This window comes from Lepisosteus platostomus, chromosome 3 (assembly GCF_059453375.1).
Source record: "Lepisosteus platostomus isolate fLepPlt1 chromosome 3, fLepPlt1.hap1, whole genome shotgun sequence".
Taxonomy (NCBI): domain Eukaryota; kingdom Metazoa; phylum Chordata; class Actinopteri; order Semionotiformes; family Lepisosteidae; genus Lepisosteus; species Lepisosteus platostomus.
Window position 1 is genome coordinate 5,439,077 of NC_142613.1, and position 14,573 is coordinate 5,453,649.

The 14,573-nt window shown below is 38.6% G+C and overlaps 1 protein-coding gene across 5 annotated transcripts in view; it reads right to left on the reverse strand.

Moving 5' to 3' along the window:
* Window positions 1-9,043: 9,043 nt before the first annotated feature.
* Window positions 9,044-14,573, reverse strand: part of LOC148674172 (KAT8 regulatory NSL complex subunit 3-like) — a 32,365-nt gene continuing 26,835 nt past the window's right edge. For 4 of the 5 annotated variants that reach the window (XM_088624043.1, XM_088624041.1, XM_088624044.1 and 1 more), the window contains 2 exons: window positions 14,135-14,267; window positions 9,044-10,412 (listed from right to left, as the gene is read on the reverse strand). In XM_088624043.1, the coding sequence (XP_088480169.1) occupies window positions 9,928-10,412; window positions 14,135-14,267 (618 nt within the window). In that variant the 3' untranslated portion in view covers window positions 9,044-9,927. The remainder of the gene's footprint in view (window positions 10,413-14,134; window positions 14,268-14,573) is intronic. The other variant, XM_088624045.1, reaches the window with a different exon arrangement.

Consider the following 14,573-nt stretch of genomic DNA (forward strand, 5'->3'; position numbering starts at 1 on the left):
GAAATGTATAATACTCCCTCTAACCTTAAAGCGAACACACCAGGGACCGATGGCTGCCCAAGGAAGAGAACCCACAGCTCCTCTACTTCTGTCCACCTGTAATTGGGCAAACGAAGTAGAGAAGTATTATTTCAGTTATACCAAAGGAAGAGAAGGACCGGACTAGAACGTGGTTCTGTTCACCCAATTTCCGCTCTTAACGTGGACTGTAAGATTAATGCTGCCATCATGGCCAACAGAGTGGAGCAATTTCTACCTCAGTTGATGAATCTAGATCAAACCGGTTTCACCCAGAACACAAGATAGTATGGTAGGCGTATATTGCACATTATGAAAACACATTGAAGATCGAAAAGAAAGAGTCCGTTTTGGTTAGTCAAGATGCGGAACAAGCTTTTGATTCAGTCAGCTGGGACTTTCTATATCAAGCACTTGAGAGATTTGGATTTGATCATAAATTTATATATGCAATTAATATAAATTATTCAAATCCCTCTGCATAAATTATGATCACTGGTTACCTCCCAGATTTTACTTAAAAAAGGTACAACACAGAGACATCCTCTGTCTCCTCTCTTGTTTTCTCTAAATTTAGAAACTCTAGCAGAAAATCCCAAAGTGAAGGGTAAGAAATCAATGTCTAAGAACATAAGATTGAACTATATGCAGATGATGTCTTATTGAGGTTTGGATGCCTTGGAGAGATTGGGATAAATATCTGGTTACAAAGTAAATATAGCGAAGACAAGTGTTTACTTGTCTTTCAATTACAATCCAACAGATGCTGTATATTAACGAGAAATTTAAGTTAAATTGGCAAATAACTTTAAATACTTTGGAGTGTATTTACCAAAAGACCTCTCACAATTGTTCAATTTAAAGTACAGTTCCATAATTCACAGAATAAAGGATTATATTGGTAGTTGGAACGTGCTCCCTCTTTCCATTGGATCTAGAGCACAGGCTGTTAAGATAAACACGCTATCAAGATTCTAGCTCTTCCAGCAGAGATTTCTACAGAATGTTTTAATGAGTGGAGCAAAATTAATCTCAAGGTTTATTTGGAATGGAAAGAAGTTGAAAATTAGATTTAAGATGATACGATTAACTAACGAGTTGGGTTGTCAAACCCAGCCTTGCCTGGAGACAAATTACGTTGACTCTGCTCTCTGCACTTTACTGGAGAAATTGCATGTATATTAAACAATGAGTCTTAGGAGGTTTTCAGAAAATAGGCATTCCATGCCCCTGTTCATCTAGACGTTCTCCTGCTAAAGTATGGAGACTGGAGGGTCAAAGAATAAAAAAGAGAGATTCCAGTAAACAGAGATTCTGCTTGAAACTCAACAGTAGTTTTCCACACCTATGAGAAACTCTATATTTTAAGACCTGTAGCAAAAGGGAAAATTGAGGCCCAAAGCAGAAAAATGTAAAGAAGTATTTTTTTATCTTTCAGGCTTTAAAGGCTGTTTTGCCTTAGGAAATGCAATGGAGCTTTGGCAGTAAAGGTACTTTACTGTGAGCCTTGAGGGCATTAAGAAATCAAGGGATCAAATCAACAGCAGCAAGAACAGCTCTCAAAAAAGTATGTGAAGCAGAATTCATTGTGCATCCACGGGAAAACATCACAGATTCTCCACTGATGTGTTCACGACTGATACTGTGCACTGTGGGAGCATAACCAGGTGAATCTCTGTGACATCACCAGCTCACATTCCCTGTCAGCGGAGAGATGTCAAATGCAGTTTGGAACATGGGAATCATCAGCTCTACCCCCTCAACAGAAAAAGAACAAAACCAGTTAATTGAAATTAATTAAACAAAGAGTGTGAAGAGTCCTCTAGGATGGGATATGCTTTATTCAAGACTCCTAACTGATAGATGTACAGCAGGGCTGAGAGTTCAGCACTAATGACTTTGTGACATAGTTTGACAATACTCCTCAGGTTTGCTTTTACTCCTCAGAATCAGATTCCCAGATCAGTGCAGGAGTTAGAGCAGACTCAATAAGACAGATAATACAACAAATGATCAACCTTAAAATGTTTAAGCTTCATTTGCCTCAAAATTTAATTTGCAGTCTAAAACAGTCCCTAAATACTTATGTGTATCTAACATTTCTGCTGGATTCCCTGATCCAGGTTTAACTAGGGGGTATGAGGGCTCTTTCTGCCATATCGTGGATCTTGGAGACATTCAACATCAGGCAGTTTTGTTTTCACCAAGTGGCAGACTCTACAGCTGACTCATATCGCCACTCATTTGATTGCAACAAAATAACGTCTTAGTTTGTTCGTTTTGGAATCTCCCCCTGCTGGGTTTCTAATGGGTGGGGCGTAGGGCTGCACAGGGGCATGGTGGATAATATTGCAGCCTCACAGATTCTATGTTCTGTGTTCGATTTCAGACTGAGCCTGATCCGTGGGGAGTTCGCTTGTGCTTCTGGGATACGTTTTGAGTTGTTATGGCCCTCAAAGGATGAATGGATAAGTACAAGAGAACAAACTGAAGTGCTATTTATAACCTAGAAAAGAAATAATGGAACTCTGGAGGGTAGGAACTGCATCTACTATTAGCCAATACACCTGTTTACAAGACTCAGAATCTCGTTTTTAAAGCTCAACACAAGACTTTATAAACAATACTGTGATAGTAGGGTCTGCAAGCCTAAATTAATGGAATACCTAAATAAAACAGAAAATGGATGGACAGCACTGCTTTTAGGTTTTCCTTGCATGAACAGGTTGCATTAACCACAGTGAGAGAGTCATGCAGATCCTTAGATTTTACTCTGGGGTCCTTTGTGACTTGCTGGATGATTTTTACTTTATTATTTTTCTTTTTTTTAAGTTCACTAGGGACAACAACATCCAAGGTTTGAATGCTTTGTGAATACTTGGTGAGATAAGTTTTGCTGAACCTGATTACGATTTTGATTTTTAAGAACTTTATTTTCTTGTCACAAATAAATACCAAAAATCATGAAATAGAAAACTCTACAATATTATAGATCCCTAAAACAGTACATATGAACACATATCTTTAAGGTTAAGAAAAAGCAACTGTTACATAACAATAATTACTTTTTTTCTGGTGCATTAGGTCATTTTGAATCACTTCCAAAAAAAGACAAATGCCACTTTTTTCCTTTACATGATAATCAATATAATAGGTTTTTCCATTTGACAGTGTGGAATGAACTTCTCATTCCTCCACAGTATTTGCACATTGATGCAGCTCCTTGTATAAAGTATACGCACAGGAAGTCAATAAAGAGTAAACCCTGCTAAAGGCGGCAGCATGTTACAGTTACTTGAGGTACGGAGATTCAGTCCTATACCCACTGTTTTCCACATTTTCTGCTTCCTCCTTCCCTTCTCTACAGATCTCTGAGGTGTAGAGAACATGTTTGACAGGATTTGGGCCATGGGGAGCAGTGGAAAGATGCTGTATATAATGAAGGCAGCTCTCAGGAAAAAGTGAGGTGAAGGTGAAGTCTATAACCAGTCTTCAAACTGGGCCGACAAATCCTTAGGGAGGTGGCAGGACCACAGGAGATGGGCTTTGCTTAACCTGCTCCATTGAAGGGCAGCCTCCTGGCCACAGACTGAGGGGACCCAGGGGCAGGTGGAGATGGGTACAGTAGGGACGCCTGAGAAGAATGCAAAGGGAACTGTTTGAGTTTGGTTTATGTAGCTAGTTTGGTGGTGATGGTGATTAGATACAGATGTGTGAGATTGACTAGTTGTTGTCATCCCTCCTGAATTTCAGTTCATTACTGTTGGCTTTCAAAACGTCCTGCTTTAACACATTAACTGCAGTACCGAACGGTGACAACAATAATTGAGGGTTGCCTGTACCACCTGTACTATTACAGATGGACAGGAATTTAGTTGAATGAGTACATTGTGTTCTGTTTCAGTATTAAAAAGTAGATTGTTGGTAAAGCCACGTGCCCTACAGATGAGTCAGATAACATGCTGCATGATGTGGAAGAACATAACAACACAAGCACTACTTGTGCCTAATGCACAAGGCGGGCAATGGCTTTAATGCAGGAGAAAAGTGAAACAATTCAAGGATAAGAATAGGAAAAAGACTCATGCATTTCTGTTAATGTGAATATTGTCAAAAGCTAGGGCTTTGTACTTCATATGTCAGTGTATAAACATTAAAGCTACCCTGTAAGGGCTTTTAGAAGTTAATATTTATTTATGACATAAGGGGTTCTAAATAAAACTTACAGTCCATTATCTCAGTTGATGGTTCTCGGTGGTCTACTTTTCAAATACAAACATGGCCTTAGACGGGTGTCAGAAGATATTAAAGGCTGAGAATGAAATGCGCACATCGGCGCTTTTCAAATAGTTCCCATTTTACAAGCAAAATAATAGAAAAGAACACAGGTGAAAGAGAAACACAGCAATAAACACAGCACCTTGCAAAAATATTCAGTCTTCCCATGATGTCCTGTTTTGTCAAATACAAAATATTGCCTACTTTTTTAAAATTAACATCTCATTCAAAATGTTCAAAATGAAGACTTCTAAAGGTTAGATATGAAACAGTAAATGTCAGCGAAAGTGAAAGTGGAAAAAAACTGAAATATGCACCAGTGAACTCTGTATTTGGTTGTAGCACCTTTGACAGCAATTACAGCAACAAGCTTTTTGAGTAACGCTCTATCAACCTTGCACAGTGACTTGGAGCAATCTTTGTACATTCTTCTTGGCAGACTGATTTTCAAACATTCTCAATAGGATTCAAGTCAGGTTTTTTACTGTGCCACTGAAGGACATTCACTTTCTTAGTCTTCAGCCACCCCAGTGTAGCGCTGTCCTTTGGATCACTGTCCTGCTGAAAGGTGGATTTTAGGTCTGAAGCAGGTTTTCCTCTAAGATGTGCCAGTACATTTCTCTACCTATGCTTCCATTAATCTGGACAAGCTTGCCAGTCTCTGCTGAAGAAAAGCAGAACTATAACATAATGCTGCCCACCATGTTGGCTTTGCATCAGATGTAACACTTTGCAATTAGACCACAAAGTTCCAGTTTTGCAATGTTAATCCACAAAACCTTTTTCCACATGTTTGCAGTATTACTTAGGTATATTGCTGAAAAGTCCATGTGAGAGTCCCGAGATTCCTCCTTGCCCAGCTGCTCAGACTGTAGAGACAGGATGATCTAGGTAGTGTTGGGTGCCTTCACCGTGCCTTCACCGTGCTCGAACAGAGATTATAAATGTATGTGTCTTAATGTAAATTTTTTCTGAGACTATAATATCCAACTTGTGGTATGGTGATCCAAGATGAACACAATATACTAAGCGAGGTCTTACAAGCACATTCTTTGATATTTTTAGAGCTTCTTCACCTCGTTGTGCCAACCACATTGATGAACCTATATTTATTTTATTAACCTATAGAGTTTAATTAATTTTGTACCTTTAACTTTATAAACTTGATTCGCTATTTCTAACTTTATTAAGTCATTTATTTATCAGTTGCAAGTTCACTGCCTGTAAACTACCTCATTCCTTCAGTTTGCTTTTCTGAAAACATAATCTGTCAATTTTGACTCACATTTTAGAGATTGAAAGCATACATCGAAAGATACCTTACTGTGATCACAACTTCCCAGAAGCTCTATCATGCCCATTCTTTATTATTATTACTTCTGTCCTAGTTGTTTGAAAAGATTAGGTCAATAAAATCATTTTCTTGCTGCTGCTTTTACAAAGTGTCTCCCGTTCATATAACATCACCTTTGCTACATATTTTACTAATCTCATCAAATAACAACTCATCATAAACTACACTAGGTGGTGTGTAGTATACATCTATTGATAAGGACTAGAAATGTTTTCCAACTAAACTGTCTGTATCGTTTAGCTTCAACACTCATAAGCAGCTCATTAATCATATATATTCCCTCAACAACACATCATCTGTCCTGCCATTCTTTCTGAACTACTGTGTATGTGTTAATTTTATATTCATCCCCATCACCCAGTGTTGTTTCAGTCACTTTTATGTTATAATTCCCTGTTCACCCATCAGTTCTTGTATGTCATTTCTTGTGCTTCTAGTATGGAGGTATAAGCATTTAAAAGATCCCACAGGTCTTGGTCTCAAGGTGCTCACAGATGAACTCTTCCCCCTCTTGATTTAATTTCATTTAATGAATGAAATTAAATCATTCAGCAAACCACACAGTCATAGTGCTGTTGTTTCTAACTACATGTTAAGAAGATGGTAACCTTTGAGCTTCTTCTGAAGCTTTTATTTTCTGGAAAGTTGATTTTTCCTTTTAGTTAAAGCAGAAAAAACAAATGTTTTGTCTAGTTAAGGTTCTTTAATTCATCTTTGTGTATAGGACTCCCGGCGACAAAGAAAGCTCACCTTCACCTGACTCGGTAATGATTCTAGTCATTAAAACAGTTTTTAAGCCTTAAGTGTCTTTCTTCCTTCAGCAAGAATCCAATGAGAAAATCAACCTGTAGACATCACCTTTCCTTATAGCATTTTCTTTCAATCTTCATGGCCTATATCACTGGTGTAAATGGTGTTTCATTCTGTTAGATTCTCTGAATTATCACTATATTCCCTGCAAAACGCTAGGTATAAGATCCTTTTTAAGCTACAGATGGGGTGGAGTTTACATTATGCACTCATGTATATGGACTTTTCAGGAGTACCAAGGCTTCTTCAAGCCCTTAAGACTTGGAATTAGAAGTTTTACAGGAATTTGATACAGCTCCCTCTAAAACCCAATCGAGGACATTCAGGCACCCACTTACGCAATCAAAACACACAGGTACCTGGCCAAAGGTGGGCTCCTGTTGCCAGAAAGTCAAGGGTCTCCCACAGACAATTCTATATTCTATCTTGAGGTCGCTCAATTGATTTAGGGCCTCTGCTGGCAACCAGCTTCAGCCTGGGAGGAACATACAGAGGTAGTGATGGACTCGGAGATCCATGATCAAACAGCACCTGTAATTCTGAAAGTTGTGACCTAGATTTTAATTTTATCCACTATGAACCATACTGCTCATTTTCTTCTAACTGGAAATGAAGTTGCTGTAACTTTTAAAAATGTTATCACATCTTTGATTTATGGTTTGCTAACTTAGTGCATATTTTCTTGACATGATACATTTTTTTCCTATCGCTTAATTTGCATACTATACTTTCACCATATTACACTTTGCAAGCCACTTTTATGATTAACTATTGTGAAAAGGTGTTCTTCAAAAAAGACCGATTAATTACCAAACCCCAGACTACCATACGAAGCCTGTAAAACCTTTTCTTTCAGTTTCAAGTGAAACCATTTTCATCAGACAAATACATTTCATTAATAAGTGTCTGCTTTTTCATAATCAATGATTACAATAAAGATGCTTAGCCTGAATTGAACACCCAGATCAGAACATTGTTAAACAAAAGAGGGTTTATACAAATAATTTGGCAGAGTGACCTAGTTATATCTGCAGAATTCTGCAGATGAAGAATCAATGACTTTTGTGTAGCTTGACATGATTTTATTGTGGCAATCAAGTCTATTGGGCACAGCAGATAGTACATTTCAAATCTCATAAAGGTCACCCCTTCTACTTCAATAGCAAAAGGACCTCTTCAGGTTCTTGAGTGATGAGAAGTAATTGAATATGATTATTCTGTTTCTGACTCCAGTCAGAAATATTTATTTTTTTCAATACAAATCCGTGATACCAGGTGAACATGGTTCAGTTTGGCTGCTACTGTCAGAAAGTGTGAGTATGTGCTGGAAGGTGGGGGTACATAATTTAATATTGATCTTAGACACTGGAACTAGAAATAATCATCCTGGAGGAATCGGAAAGAAGATATTTTTCATAGACTATGTCATGCCCCACAGTTTCTTGAGATGCATTCTTACCGTTAAATATGGTCAGTTCTCTTTTAGGCACAAATACCTGTTTAAACTACTAGACAACATTCTATGGGTGTTGTCCTCATCTGTCAACCACTGGTGTGCTTGTTTTAGTGATGAATTGCTGCAAGTTGATGAGTATTCATGAGGGGAAAAAAAAGCTCTCAAAACATTTTCACATTACAAAAAAAGGACAAATATTGCTTGAATGAAAAACCTGAATGTATCAAAGTATCATTCATATATTGGTGAAAGTGAAGGTAGTGCTGTCTTGTCAACACCTTTTACTTCCAAGCAGGCTGTTATGCAGAATTGTTCACTTTAACACATTCACAAAAGTTTTACTCGCCCCATGTATGAAATCACCGGGTGTTAAAATTCACTCTGTAAGATGGGCATTTTTCAGTATGTGTTGAAAATACTCAGAAATTCTGTCAACAATCGGGGCAAGAATAAATTCCTCACTCCAATCCTTATTCCATTAAAGCTTTATCTATGCACATCTATCTGTATGTAAATACTGTTTTTTCTTTGAAGTGTCAGGCCTCTACTCGGGACGTATCTTCATTATACATGCTTGTTCAAATAAAAGAGATCACAAAGACTTTGAGAGGTGTATACAAGCTCGTATGAGTATAAGTACAGAAAAGATTTAGCTAATTACTGGATACACACATAATATTAGTCGGATAAAATCTTTAAATGGTTAAACTACTACACATCCATTCAATTTATGTGGTTAAACGTTTGTCCGCTAGCTAGATTTATTTCAGTTTTTGTCCATTACGTCATTATTATTATTTCATTTAGTTTTTTTGGATAATAAGATGCCGAACCGACTTTATTCTTCAGTAGTAATATACTGATTTTACAGTGAAAAGGTAATTGACTCCCCTTGGTTAACTTGTGATCAGAATGTCTTGTTGGAGCTTTAAATAAGGTGCTCTTTCTTAGTTCAATGTGAACATTAACAAAATATCTTCCTTTGAATCAGTCTATAGATTAGGGATATAATTATAATAATTTCCTTCTTTGCAATCATGAAGTCCTTTTTTTTACAATACAAAGGACACAAAAAGGATAACTAGCCTGTGAAGAGAAAAAAAAACAGAACACAGTATAAGAACAAGTTTTGGAGAAAAAAAGTTATTTTCAGATACAAAAAAAAAACATTGGTAAAGGGGGAAAATGTATTCTTTTGTTAACTCAACATCTTAATGTCATCCTACCAACAATGTAAAAAAAAAAAGAACTGGCACATTTTTATAATGAGAGGCGGCATAACAATGATACTTTTGTTAAAATCGCTACATGCTGCTATTCTGTGAATGAGTTATTGGTAGTTTCTTTGAGTGCCTGGTGTTCTTCTCCAGCTGTTTTATTCACGAGTGCTTAAAGTACATGGCAAAACAATATGCACAAAGTGCATTACAATGCAGATAAAAAAGGCAGCTAAGCAAGTCTCAAGATACACAGCGGCTGACAATCTAGTCTCCCACAGACTACCACTGCATCACCTTCACTGCAGTGTGAAGTTAACTTCATATCCCCCTCACTTAACAAAAAAAGAAGAAAGGGAATTGAAGAATGAAAATGAATATGGTTTTAATGAAATTTGTCATGTTAAAGGTTTTTTTTAGTTTTTTGGCAAGACTGCCTTCTATATTGAGATGTTTTGTAAGAAGGCCAGTTGTTTATGAAGAGAAGTTTTGATGCAGTACATTGTAGACGTTGCTATTAACCCCCACATACCATAAGCTTTTTGTTACATTTCTTGTTCAATTTTCAATCCAACTGAAGCTCATATCATGTAACTGGATGATTAACTGCGATTACCTTAAGCTTACTTTTGGTAGAGATTGCTGACACGTGTAAAGAGCTTGATGTTTTGGCCCAAGAAACATTTTATCCTTTCGTAATGACACTGGAAAACGCCAGATTCAACATTAAATCTGCTGTTAATTTGTGATTAGCCTGTGAACACAGATTGAAGAAAGGGGCTGAGACACTCTCATTAATGCTGGCTTGAGGGTCCTGTTGAGCTGGCTGGGGCGCTGCTTTGAAGTGAGGGAGTGTTTGAGGTGCCTACAGATCTCCCCGATAGCGTGATGATGGTGGTCCCAGGTGCAGGGGCGATGGTCTCACAGGTGTGAAGGATGGTGCTCGCTTCATCCAGGACAGAGGGTACCCTGCCCAGCGTCTCTGGTTTGATGGACGGAGGTCCCCCCAGTGTAGGGGTGAGGAGTACAGTCTTTGGGCCTCCCTGAAGGACTGGTCCAACTTTTGACAAGACCATGGTGCAAGAAGGGCTGGGTATATTGGTGAGGGCAGGTGTGGTGAAGGTCACTGCTCCGCCTGGTGGGGAGGGCACCCCCAAAGTTCTCAGGGTGCTTGGCCCCTCCAAGGATGGCTGCTGCTGTGGGATGATGGACTTGGTGAGGGCTGACATCTTGGCATCTGACATGACATACAGGGTCTTGGTGGGACTGGTGGTGGTCACTGCAGTAAGAAAGAATATTGTCAAAGACAAGGGATTAAGGGTATCAATGCTAGCTACAAGGCTGAGTCTGCAGAGCACCAGGGATTGGTGATAGCCATTGTGTAATCTTATCTTTTCTCTTTTCTTCAGTAGAAGGGGCAGTCAAGCACTTCAACAAAAATAATTTGAATAAAATAAGGCCATCAAAAAGCTACTGTGATGCTCCACTGATTCAAACCAGCATTCAACCAGTGATTCAAACATGCTCAATTGAGAAAAGTTTAAACTGGTGCTCCTGTAGGATAGAAAAATTACAAAAAAAAGATTTTTGGATTAGTTAAATTTTCCTCAAGAGCAGGATATGCACCCACTCTTCAGAATGTAGTGTAGAATGAATAAAATGAATAAAAGAGTATTCTCTGTGCTACACTGGATTTATTCACAATAACTAGTAAACCTATGGGATTTAGTGTTTGTTTTTGTTATGAGTGATGCTGATGTGATTGTATAGTTTCCATGCACTTTAGGTGATAAACCTCTGGCTTCAAACTTAATGATAAGTATTTCAATCCAGAAATCCAGATTTCAAAAACAGAAAATTATGTGATGACCAATTAATTCCTCCTTATGACATGACATTGCCAGACAATGTGCGCCCCCTAGTGTCATTTTCAACAATAAATCAAAGCATGCTACAGGACAAGTAGCACAGTCAATCTGCAAGAGCCATTATGCATTCCAGGCATGAGAAAAGACACTATTTAACTAAAAAGCAACTGTCTAGATGGTATAAAGTTATAATTTGATTTAAACAATTCAGTCATCTCTTCCTGTCAAATTACATCGTGCAAAATAAATTCTTTGCATAACCTTGAGTCCCCTTGAGCTACTTGTGCAAGTTGTACTCAGGCAGTTACTGAACCTTCACAGTTTTCAGTTTGAGCAGTACAACCTAAAATACTAATACTACCCTAATGTGTAGTTATGAGTAGGAATAAGATTGTGACCCATATCACAGAAAACATGAACTTACACCTTTTGCTGTGAAATAGAGAAGCAAGCAGCAAGTAAAATGTGATATTTTGCGAAGCTACAAGCACATGAAATGTGGTATTCTGAGTACATTAATCCCAGCTAAAGAAAGGCAAAGCAATCTTCTCCAATCCCACAACCTCAAGGTCTCGACTCTTGACTGTGACAGCACAAAATGATCTCCAGTAAAGCAACACATCTGTCTCTGCTACCTACTCAAGGAAACTTGTACTTAAAACTTATCCTTTCTAGTTAAGCTTAAGGCCATTAATTAAACTGGAACTTAAATAGGATAATTTATTATAATATTTATGAAAATATTATTTGAGCTTACGCAGGGAGCAATCACAAAAACACATATTTGCCTTGCACATCCTCTTTCTAATAAGAAATAAGGAGGTGGAATGAGAAATGTGACTATTAATAAGCAAGTAAAAGTCCAATAACATGTTCAGCCTCTAAAGATCAATTCAAAGGTAGGATAAAAGGTTCAGTAGAATTTTCAATCACCGTGCATCACTTGGAGGTGCTGAATAACTATGCTAAAAACTCAAAAAAATATATGCACATCAATCTGTTCTAAAGAACCAGAAACAGGCTGTAAGCATGTATAGCTCTCTTTCAGAGCCTGCCAGTAAGACTTTTCAGAACAGCTCAAAAGATTCTTCCATACTGATCAGTGATTTGGTTATATTCTGTATTTAATAAAATGGAAATACAAATTACTGTTTGAGGTCACTGAAGCCTTTATGTAGAACCTGAAAACTGTATCCCTATAATTTAAGATAGGATGCTAAAAGTTAAAAACTAGGGAGCCATCTGACACTTAAAATATATTATTTCAAACTAACAATTTAAAAAAAAACCATACTATTTCTTTGACAGATTAAAGTTTATACTGAAACAAATTAGAGTGAATCATCTTACATTTATTTGCAGGCTACCATAATCTATCCAACAGTTTTCAAATTGGAGTAGTCCTAAATAGATAATTGAGAATTCTCCAGGTACACAACATATACTTACAGGGAAAAGGTCTGGCTCAGTTTATTGAATTCCGGTAGTGCCAAGCCAACAAAAGGCACAACATGAGCTGTCCGGTGCAGCAGTGAATGCTTTGTATGAAAAGCATTTTTGTTGTAAAAAACTGATGTCAGACAACTTTCAAGACATAATAAAACAGTCAGATGCACTGCAGCAACAACCACCCCAGCCCCATTCTTATTATCTGCATTTGTGCCGTGGTTTATTAAGAATGCTGGTTTGGGCATGTTCATTCAGGCAGAACAGCATGAAACGGGTGCAGACAGGAGCAAAATAATCAATATAAACTACAACTTCAGTGTGAAACCCACCAGAGAGGAGTGAGACTGAAAGCATTAATTTTCACTCCTGGGTGGGGGACTGATGAATGCCATTAAGCACAGCTGGACTAGACTGGGCAAACCTCCAGGGAGTGAATCAAACTGAACTAGTTCTGGGGTGTGGTGATCTGACTCCACTGTAGAGCACAGTACAGTGAGAGACTTTGGAATTCTGCTTTGGAATAAAATTCAGACCAGGCATGTTGGGCACAGTAAATGCTCAGTTATCATCAGGACTCATCTGAATAGTCAAAGATTTGAAAGCAAGAAATGATATACAGAAGGACAGGAAATCAACTGCAGGTGTTGATTTCTGTTACTCAGAACATTTTGTCTCTAAAACTTCTGTTTTTGCCTTACTAGACAGCCACATTCTTTCATCTCCGTTTTTCTGGTGTAACCAGTAATTTATAATGACTACCACAATGCTTTAGAACCACACTTTAAAAGTTATCCAAATGGATTCTCAAATATCCATTAAAACTTCGGAATAAGCAGTGTCAGAGTGGACTCACAACATTGTGCAACTCGCAGAAAGCTATTCATTTCTTCACACCAATTTGTAATGCTTTTGTGATATGAGGTTCTTCTGAAGGACTTTTTTAATTTCCTCTTATAAGTTAACGGGTGACATGGCATCTTGTAATCCTTTAAGTAATGCATGGGCTGCATCTTAAAAAAGCAAATTACATACGCTTAACTGCAGGACTGGAGCGCTTCCAGCAAACACTGGAAAAGGATGCGAAGGAAGTGTGGAATCATCACCCGAAATTCCAAGGGTTAGGAAAGGATAATAAACCGGAACCGATGGCCACATTTTGCCTCACTGCTGTAGTGTGTGCACAGTGGTCACTACAGCATGTGATCACTGCACATGGAAATCACTTGGGTTTTGGTCCATTCTTCAGTTACACACATCCAAAGACAACCATCCGGAAAAGATGTGTCTGTGCTGGATCATAGCTGTGAGGCCACATTTGAAGGGGGTATTCTAGTTCCAAAAATGTGGAAACCAGCTGTGGTCAGTAAAAAAAGCTAAACCTCACCAGTTCGCAGGTAAAATTCGTGTGAGCACCTTTCACACTGTTTGGTGCAGACATCCAAACATAATCAATGTGGGTTTAGTGCATGCTATTTCACTTCTGAAAGGGGTCTAGTACAAGATATGTGCCACCAAAAAAAACCAAACAAAATCCTGGTTTAGATAAAAAACAATGCCGTCTGCAAAACCTAAAAGACCCCGAAAGATCACTGCGAATGTAATCTTTTACGAGGGAAGTCTGGCTCTTGTTTCTTAAGTTGGAGTGCAGAGTATCCAAGGCTGAGAGCAGACTGGGATGCCTCACCTACGGGTGGTGACGGGGCAGCTGGCAGAACCAGGCCTCTCTCGGCAGGGGGGCCCTCTTTTGGGGGTTCCCGCTGTGCGAGCGTCCTGGCGGCGGCCTGGGCACTCGCAGTCCCCGGCACGGGTTCGAGGCTCTGCAGAACGGAAACAGGACCGTTAGCTGGCCAGGGAGGGGCACAGACGGGAGTGGGCTGAATGAACGAAAGGGACAGGAAAAACAGACCGCTGCTGGGGCTCTGCGAGACGGAAAACAAATTGAAGCCGTTCTCATTTTCCTGTTAGCTCGTGCCTTAGCTTTTGTATAGGTGCTGTACTTTTGATGCTGTTGCCAATTAAATTTCTATTTTACAGACTACGCAGCCATTACAGGTAGAAAAAAAACATAAAATATGGGCTTTTTAAAGTATTCAGAGGCTTTTCTTGTGACACACCAGTACAAG